Consider the following 9,974-nt stretch of genomic DNA (forward strand, 5'->3'; position numbering starts at 1 on the left):
TTACTCTTATCTGTATGACCAAAAATGGAGTAGGCTATTTAATGTGTCAGCTGTTTGATCGCGCCAGGGCCTCGTGCGCGCACACACACACACACACACACACACACACACTCTAGCAATTCAAACTTGCCATCGCAGTCTGTTCATTATCAAAATAAAATACAGTCAGCCAAACATATCAATTTAAAGAGTCAGCTTGCTGCTGTTGCAACAGCTGCTGTTATGCCAAGCGAATTTTTGCGCATGTGAAGAGGATTTTTTTCCCGTCGATATGCTAACGCGCTTGAAGCCTAGTCTACATTATAAATAATAGTTTAACACTGAAATACATTGCGAATATGGAAGCATTGGATTTGTGCCGAATGAGAGGTACGTGAGCCCAACGGTAGCCTACTTTCCGTCTCGCTTTGTTTTGGTTTCTTTAGCTTTATATTTTTTCGTTCTTGATCTGTTCTGCATACCGTTACATTTAAATTATTTGTTTTGGAGTGAGGGGAACTAGGCTATGATTATAGTGTTTATAATGTTTATACATTATAATATTTCACTTTATTTGGTATTATTTCTGGTATTATTAGTGGGTTAAGCAGTAGCACCAATCAACGAGACCGATTTTGAACTTAAGAAAGCTGATTGGTCAATAATATGTTGAGGACCAATACATAATCTACAAATCATGCTCCACATACATCTACATAAACCCGCAATCGATCTGTCTCGTATGCACGCACGCACTGTCACGATTTAATGCACTTGTTAATGCCGGATCTTTAAAAACAAATACCAGAACGCAAAAATCCAAAATCTAACATTTTCCAGAACAGGATCCGGCTCAAATTAAGCACTGCCCACAATGCAAAGTCTCACATTAAAAACATTTTTGAAGTATTTTGATATCTTGATTTGAATGTTGAAGGCCACATAAGAGATTGCTTTATGCTTTTATAGTTTGTATGTTTAAGTTGTGTTAATGTAGTTTAAAGGGGTCATATGATGCTGCTAAAAAGAACATTATTTTGTGTATTTGGTGTAATGAAATGTGTTTATGCGGTTTAAAGTTAAAAAAACACATTATTTTCCACATACTGTACATTATTGTTTCTCCTCTATGCCCCGCCTTTTTGGTTAATTTATTTGTTGTTTAAACTTATTATATACCTTTTTTTGGTCTCTGACATGTTGTAGATGTAAAGCTTTTTGTTTTGCAGCTTGCACGAAGCTAATCGATTGTGAAACATACTTCTTTATTTGCATCAAATATCAACAAATAAAACTGAGTGGCATGCAAATTTCACGCATTAACGGGAAGTCAGGTTTTATTAGGAATTATTCAAGTGAACAGCCAATAATCAAGCACCTAGAAATAAATTAAGAGCATTTTTTTATTAGTTTGATTTACAGGATATCATACAGATCAATCAGGGTGCAACCTGTTCCAATTTTTTTTTATTAAGTGAGTAATTAAGTGTTTTTTTTTTTATTATGACACATTATTTTTAATGATATTTGTTATTAAAATATATGTAAATATTAAATTTTTATTTATTTTATATATTAAAAAGAATATTTAATTAAAACAATATTTAATTAAATATTAATTAGATTTTTTTCATTAGATTTTTTCCACACTTATTTACATTTAAATGACAAATCAATGGCCAAAATGCATTTTGAATCATGGGCTATATCAGTGCATTAGTATGATAGTCATACAGTAGTATGAGATTTTCGTTCTCCATCTTTTGCTTTGACAGGGTGTTTCACCACAGAAGATCTACCATGTGACCGTGATGCCCTGCTATGATAAGAAACTCGAGGCTTCCAGACCAGACTTCTACCTCAGCGAGTACGAGACCAGAGAGGTGGACTGCGTCATCACTTCAGGTGAGTGAATCTAAGAGGATTAAAATCATGAACTGAAGGAAAACAGGTAAGATTATAGCCATAAGAAGTAGACCTCATCTTCTCTGTGTCTGATTCATAGGTGAAGTTCTGAAGATGTTGGAAGAGGAGAATGTGTCTTTGAGGGACGTGGAAGTGGGACATTTAGACACGATGTAAGTTCTTCATGTTTGACAGTAAAACCCAGTTACCACTTGTGAAATAGAGTTATATGTGTGGATTTGCTGGTGTGAATGTGGGTTTTAGGTTCAGTAACGTGTGTGGGGAGGAGCTGCTGGGTCACGCAGGAAGTGGATCTGGAGGATACCTTCACCACATCTACAAACATGCCGCCAAACAGCTGTTTAGGGTTGAAGTAGATGAACTCACTTACAAGACTATGAAGTACATCTGAACTCAGCAATATTGTTACAAAGATCCCAGAACTGTGTTGTTTGTTCACCACTGTTAAAGGGTTAGTTCACCCAAAAATGAAAATTCTGTCATTAATTACTCACCCTCGTGTTGTTCGAAACCCATAAGATCTTCGGAACACAATTTAAGATATTTTTGATGAAATCTGAGGGCTCTCTGACCCTCCCATAGACAGCAAGGTAACTACCATGTTCAAGGTCCAGAAAATTACCAAGATGATCGACAAAGTGGCGTCATTACGCCGGATCTGGGTCAGCCCCACGACACGCTCGCATCATGGTACTGTCGTGAACGTGCGTCCACAAGTGACGCGTAGACGAAAATGTGGAATAAAGTCGTTATTTTTGTTTTCTTTGCGCAAAAAAGTATTCTCGTAGCTTCGTAACTTTACAGTTGAACCACTGATGTCACACGGACTACTTTGTCGATCATCTTGGTACTTTTCTGGACCTTGAACGTGGTAGTTACCTTGCTGTCTATGGGAGGGTCAGAGAGCCCTCATATTTCATCAAAAATATGTTAAATTGTGTTCCGAAGATGAACGAAGGTCTTACGGGTTTGGAACAACACGAGGATGAGTTATTAATGACAGAATTGTCATTTTTGGGTGAACTAACCCTTTAAAGAGTTTAGGGTCAGTAGATTTTCTTTTAAAGAAATTCAAACATTTATTTAGTAAGGTTGCATTAAATTAATCAAAATGATCAAAAGACTTTTACATTGTCACAAAAGATTTCTATTTCAAATAATAAAAATGCTGTTCTTTTAAACTTTCTATTCATTAAAGAATCCTGGAGAAAAAAAATCTATCAACTGTTTTCAGCATTTATAATAATAATAAATGTTTCTTAAGTGCTAAATCAACATATTAGAATGATTTCTGAAGGATCATGTGACACTGAAGACTGGAGTAATGATGCTGAAAATTCAGCTTTACGTCACAGGAATACATTACAATTTATTTTAAATAATTAATAATTCAATAATTTTAAAATATATTCAAATAGAAAACAGTTATTTTTAAAATAGACAAATTTTTATTGTAAATAGTAATAAGATTTCACAATATTTGTGTTTTTTCTTTATTTTCGATCAAATAAACAGCCTTGGTGAGACATTTTTCAAAAATATTTTTAAAAATCTTGCCGACTCCAAACTTTTGAATGTTGGTTTATAGAATTATAAACTGGTTTTTAAATGTTATAAATATTTACCATGGTTTTTGAGTCAGACCAGGAAAACCTAGAAATATGAGAGTATTTTTTTTTTTAAGGAAAAGGATTTTATTTCATGGAAATTAGATTATGGAAGCCTTAGATTATGCTAATACATAATTCTATAGCCAATGTAATTTTTCCAGTTATGCTTAATTCTTCTAAAGTATTTCTTTGGCTAGAAATGACTAGAAAGTCATTTGTAATTTACTGATTTCTAAATTAAGTAAGAATTTCTTTATGAAATCATATTTAAAAACCACTTTAAAACTTGTTTTTTTTTTGGACTGGAAATTGGTCCGAAATTCTAGGAACCATGTAATATTATGGTATTCTTGAAAGTACATTAAAGCACCATAGTAAATGAATACAATAATCATTCATGGCTTGTATTAAAATACCTTATTATTAACACCTGATAAATCACTCTACCACAGTACTGTTATTTTAAGGAATAATATGCATTGCTTGTCACGTTTTATTTTAAAAGACTGATTTAACAAGTGTTTGTTCACCATAACATTTCCAAAAGTACCATGGTGCTACTATAGTTTATTGGTCACATCTCATGGTAGTGCCTCGGTACATTTTTGTAACTAACATTGTCTCTGTTTTTTTTTTCAAAAGGAACAAAGACTTCCAGGAAGTCACTCTAGAGAAGGACGGTCAAGTTCTGCTGCAGTTTGCTGCCGTCTACGGCTTCAGGAACATTCAGAACCTGGTGCAGAAGCTGAAACGCGGAAAGTCACCGTACCACTTTGTAGAAGTGATGGCATGTCCGTCAGGTCAGAAATGGCACCTCTAGTCCTTAAAAACCTTTTTGTGACATTTGTACATTTTCTGCAGCTTTGTGCAACCTACTTCTCAACACATGCCATATGATGTCTCTATGTAGGGAAAAAAATGTTGCAATCAGCATCACTGAAGGACAATTTTACTATTTTACTCTTTAGAATGATATTTTGTAATTGTATGCTTTAAAGGGGTCATATGATGCGATTTCAAGTTTTCCTTTCTCTTTGGAGTGTTACAAGCTGATTGTGCATAGATAAGATCCCTGAAGTTGCAAAGACTAAAGTCTCAAAACCAAAGAGATATTCTTTATCAAAGTTAAGACTCTGCCACGCCCCCCTAAAACGGCTCATTCTAACACGCCCCCACATATCTACCCCACTATGTGGAAATATTTGCATAATCCCGCCGCAAATGTGCACGCAAAGAAAGAAGGCATGGTTTCAGTAACCGCAGTTAGTGTTAAAGCAGCCATGTCAGGGAGACGCTGTGTGTTTCAGTGCGAAAGCAAAAGCACTTTATTTGGCCTTCCAGAAGTAGATGCAATTAGGAATCATTGGTTAAGATTGAATGATTTCTGAAGGATCATGTGACACTTTATACTGGAGTAATGGCTGATGGAAATTCAACTTTGCATCACAGAAATAAATTATATTTTAAGGATATTAAAAAAGGAAACCATTATTTTATATTGTAATAACATTTTGCAAGATTGCTGTTTTTTTCTGTATTTTTGATCAAATAAATGCAGCCTTGATGAGCATAAGAGACTTCTTTAAAAAACATTACAAGTCTTACTGATCCCAAACTTTTGACCGGTAGTGTATATATTTGGATACTCTTGTGATACTATTCTCTTGAATTAAATCTACTCTCAGACAATAATAGGATGGTGTTTCAGTGCTGTTCGGCAGCATTTTAAAATAATCGGATTCACTAACACTTCTAATTGTGTTCTACAGGATGTCTTAATGGCGGCGGTCAGCTTAAGCCTTCATCAGATCAAACTAACAAAGAGCTGCTGCAGCAGGTGGAGGAGTTGTACCGCGGTGAACGTCCCTCAGTGCCAGAGCAGGACTCACCAGTGGCTGAACTCTATCAGAGCTGGTTAGAGAGCATGGGTGAGGAGAAAGCCAGACAGCTGCTGCACACACAGTACCACAGCGTAGAAAAAAACACCAGTGGACTCAGTATAAAGTGGTGAGGAGACACTGATGAACTGTTTATGTTGTTTCTTTGCCAGTGTTTCTGAAACCACTGAGCACATCTCTGTGTGTGAACTGTCTTTAACATGCATTTGACACTACACCAGCTCAACACTTATAGACATGTCATTAACAAATGTGATTATGAAGTAATATTTCCTGCAAATATGCTTCTATTAGGTATCTGCTGAAGAAAGTTGAGGTCAGACTACATACCAAACCAGCATTTATGTATTTTATAGCAGTAGACAATTTTTCTGTCCATTAATGTTGCCTTATTTTTTCTTTCTTTCATTTATTCATGAGTTTGTTTCTTTGAAAGCGTTGAATGCAAAAGATGTTACTATGTAGTATGCACTGAAAATATTTTTTTCTTGTTTTTTTTTTTTAAATATCTTTTGATTTATGATAATAAAAATATGATTGCATGTTGCCATGCATATAATCATTCCATGAATGTAATTCTATTTATTGAGAAAATAAACTATAAATATATTTTACTCAAGTTTTTTTCATATATTTGTGATTAGTTTACTTTTTCTTTTTTGTTAATATAGGCATTTTGATTCAGGGCTTTTTAAAATAACCAAACAACAACAAAAAAATTATTAAATATTGCATTTTTTAAGTATTAAATTAGTCCTGATATTAATAATGTGCACGGTACATCTTTTTAATTTATGTGTGACATTTAAAACTGTAATTTGATACTTTGAATTATTATAATTGTTATGCATATTTTATGTAAATCTTTTGGTAATAAATCAGGACAGTTGGAAGACTTTTGCTGTTATTGCATCAAGAAAATTTGTTTTTAACAATTAGTACTTAATATTGTTTTATACAAAAGCAGGTAATAAAACATCATTAATCTAAAGTGTAGTTAAATTTATGGGGGAAAAAACTGCAAACAGCTGTTTATATTTACATTAAGACTTTATTCAGTTTGAACAATGTAATTATAATGAATAATATCTGTTATTTTTGATGCCAAAAAATGCAAGTTCAACTGAAACAACTGGATGAGCTAAAACAAAGCGAAAAGCTGAAATCAGTATGCAATATTTTCTTCATTCAAAATCATCCAGAGACATCAAAATAAACGCAATTTAATCAAATGTCATTTTCTGATGGACATAAAAATATACCAAATAAAATTTAGCTGGAACACCTCGCTTTGTTCATAACATCTTAAAAATGATTCTTTTTGATTTACAAAATAAAACATTGCACATTAAGACAAACATTTCGAAATAAAACTATAATTTAACCACATCACGTTGGTTCATGGCCTGGATCTTCCCAAAAGCTGAAAATGTCAAAAAATAAAACTTACGTAACCTTACGTAAATAAAATTTTGCCTACAACACAGAACTAGTACATTTGTATTTTCCATAAATGCAAATCAATGGCATAAATGTATTCTTTCAACGATGAAAACATTCTAAATAAATTTTTTTTTGTTTGATCTATTGCTTGTATTAATGGTTTGAAAACATTGTTTTACAGGTTAACAATCCTGTATATTGCTCAATGAAGACGATACGCTGCCTTAAAGAAAAAAACATGAAAATAAACAGCTCAATAATTGTGCTTTTGCTATAAATGGAGTTTCCACATATGCTTCATGTCCTGCTATTGTTAGTGAAGTGATGAGCAGATATAAAAGTAGTGGTGATGACCAGCGCAAAGACAAGCCCGAGAGCTCAGTTCTTCGGGACTCTAAAGCGGTCCTTCTCTTTACGGATGTTTCTCATGGCTTCAATCGGGTCACTGGTCCCAGCATGCTCTTGTACCGACTTCTCTCTGAAGTGCAAACACAAAACAATATTTATTTTAAAATGATATATATATATATATACACACACATATACAGTCATGGCCAAAAATATTGGCACCCTTGGTAAATATGATCAAAGAAGGCTGTGAAAATTAATCTGCATTGTTAATCCTTTTGATCTTTTATTTTAAAAATTCACAAAAATCTAACCTTTCATTGGATAATAAGAATTAAAAATGGGGGGAAATATCATTATGAAATAAATGTTTTTCTCAAATACACATTGGACACAATTATTGACCCTTCAGATTCCCAGCTCCATGGTGGTGCTTCTCCTCTTCAGTTCACCACTCATTTTCTATAGGGTTCAGGTCAGAGGACTGGAATGGCCATAGCAGAAGCTTGATTTTGTGCTCAGTGACCCATTTGTGTGTTGTTTTTGAGATTTGTGTTTGGATTATTGTACGGCTGGAAGATCCAAACATGACCCATTCTAAGATTTCTAACAGAGTCAGTCACTTATTGATTTTTTATCTGTTGGTATATCTTTGTGTGTGTTTTTTTTTCCTTTTTCCAACCAACATATTTTTTAATCGTAATATTCGAAGTTAACCCATTTGTCAAAGATGGTGCAAGGTTTATATGATGTATAGTTAGGAGTTATTTCACATACCTCACTCTCATGAAGGGGTTAAATGTGAACTCATCAGCCAGTGTAGAGGGAATGGTTGGCTCTCCGTTATCGTATTTTTCCTAATCGGTGTAAGACAAGGTTATTCAAAAACCTGTGCTATGATCATTTTTGCAGCTAAAGTGAATACGAGTTCAAGAAGAGTTAAACACCTTAGCCCATGCTAACTTTTTCTGGATGACCTCATTATTTGGTTCAACATGCCGAGCAAACTTCAGATTATTGATGGTGTACTCATGACCACAGTACACACGCTGAAACACAAGAAGCAAATTGTAACTTAAGAACGTGACTTTAGATGACCTAAAACATCTATTTCCGTAACCGTGAAGATAGCATAGCATTCAATTGCATTTATTCCTTTAATAATAAATGGTGGAACTGTTACCGTCTCTGGAGGAAGACGGCCTAAAACCTCGATCAGGGCTTTATACATCTCATCAGCGGTACCCTCAAAAAACTTTCCACAGCCGGCCACGAACAGAGTATCGCCTGTTTATAATGTGAACATTAACAAAACGACTGATTGTTAATAGTTATACAGAAATTAATACTTTTATTCATTATGGGCGCATTAAATTGATCAAAAGTGACAGTAAAGACATTTATAATGTTACAAAATATTTATTTTCAAAGAAATGCTGTTCTTCTAAACTTTCTATTTATCAAAGAATCCTGAAAAAAAACAATTATCATGGTTTCCACAAAATTATGAAGGTTTTTCGAGCATAAAATCGTATCTGAATGATTTCTGAAGGATCATGTGACACTGAAGACTGGAGTAATGATGCTGAAAATTCAGCTTTTAATCACAGGAATAAATTACATTTTACAATATATTCAAATAGAACACAGTTGTTTTAAATTGTAATAATATTTCACAATGTTTCTGTTCTTACTGTATTTTTTATCATTTAAATGCAAAAAAAAAAAAAAATGCAATCAATGCATCCCTTATTGTATTAAAGTTTTAATTTCCTAATTTTCATTGAAAAAAAAAAACCTTACCTACTCCGACCTTTTGATTGGATGTGTATGTAAAATATGTCTTGCCTGTAAACACAGCTGGTGGTTCGGTGCTGTTTTCTTTTGTAACAAAATAGCAGATGTGACCGCTGGTGTGACATGGCGTGAACAAACACTTTACATTCAGGGAGCCCACCTGGAATAATAAAAAAAAAAAACATAAGAAAATAATAACATTGACAAATCCTACAATCTTAAATGTGTCCAGCAGTATAAAATGGATGATTCTGATTGGCTAAGCTGCACTCAAATCCAATTTATGCACACATGTGATTATACAATACCATTCAGAAGTTTGGGGTCGGTAAGATTTTTCTTATGTTTATCAAGGCTACATTTATTTGATCAAAAACACAGTAATAACAGTAATATGTGAAACACTATTAAAATTTAAAATAACTGTTTTCTTTTTGAATATATTGTAAAATGTAATTTATTGCTGTGATGCAAAGCTGAATTTTCAGCATCATTACTCCAGTCTTCAGTGTCACATGATCCTTCAGAAATCATTCTGATATGTTGATTTGCTGCTCAAGAAACATTTCTGATTATTATTAATGTTGAAAACAGTTGTGCTGCTTCATATTTTTGTGGAAACCACGATAATTTATTTTCAAGATTCTTTGATGAATAGAAATTTAAAGGGGTCATATGATGTGATATGATTTAAATTTTTCCTTTCTCTTTGGAGTGTTACAAGCTCTTGGTGCATAAAGAAGATCTGTAAAGTTGCAAAGACTAAAGTCTCAAATCCAAAGACATATTCTTTATAAAATTTAAGAGTCAACCACTCCTACTTAAAACGGCTCGTTCTAACACGCCCCCACATGTCTACGTCACTATGTGGGAAGATTTGCATAACGCCGCCCAAACGTGCACGCAAAGAAAGAAGGCGTGGTTTCAGAAACAGCAGTAGTGTTGATGCAGCCATGTCAGGGAGACGCTGTGT

General features: G+C 33.7%; 2 protein-coding genes across 2 annotated transcripts in view; one reads left to right on the top strand and one right to left on the bottom strand.

The window, feature by feature from the left end:
* Positions 1–5,879, top strand: part of narfl (nuclear prelamin A recognition factor-like) — a 9,767-nt gene extending 3,888 nt beyond the window's left edge. The window contains exons 7-11 of the mRNA XM_016538906.1: positions 1,755–1,884; positions 1,985–2,057; positions 2,149–2,286; positions 4,158–4,315; positions 5,285–5,879. Coding sequence (XP_016394392.1) covers positions 1,755–1,884; positions 1,985–2,057; positions 2,149–2,286; positions 4,158–4,315; positions 5,285–5,526 — 741 coding nt within the window. The 3' untranslated portion in view covers positions 5,527–5,879. The remainder of the gene's footprint in view (positions 1–1,754; positions 1,885–1,984; positions 2,058–2,148; positions 2,287–4,157; positions 4,316–5,284) is intronic.
* A 614-nt stretch (positions 5,880–6,493) lies between these two features.
* hagh (hydroxyacylglutathione hydrolase) overlaps positions 6,494–9,974 on the bottom strand; it is a 9,982-nt gene continuing 6,501 nt past the window's right edge. Inside the window, exons 5-9 of the mRNA XM_016539074.1 lie at positions 9,053–9,161; positions 8,388–8,491; positions 8,152–8,253; positions 7,982–8,061; positions 6,494–7,334 (exon numbers count right to left, since the gene is read on the bottom strand). Coding sequence (XP_016394560.1) covers positions 7,235–7,334; positions 7,982–8,061; positions 8,152–8,253; positions 8,388–8,491; positions 9,053–9,161 — 495 coding nt within the window. The 3' untranslated portion in view covers positions 6,494–7,234. The remainder of the gene's footprint in view (positions 7,335–7,981; positions 8,062–8,151; positions 8,254–8,387; positions 8,492–9,052; positions 9,162–9,974) is intronic.

Source organism: Sinocyclocheilus rhinocerous, unplaced genomic scaffold (assembly GCF_001515625.1).
Source record: "Sinocyclocheilus rhinocerous isolate Xijiao unplaced genomic scaffold, SAMN03320098_v1.1 scaffold463, whole genome shotgun sequence".
Lineage (NCBI taxonomy): Eukaryota > Metazoa > Chordata > Actinopteri > Cypriniformes > Cyprinidae > Sinocyclocheilus > Sinocyclocheilus rhinocerous.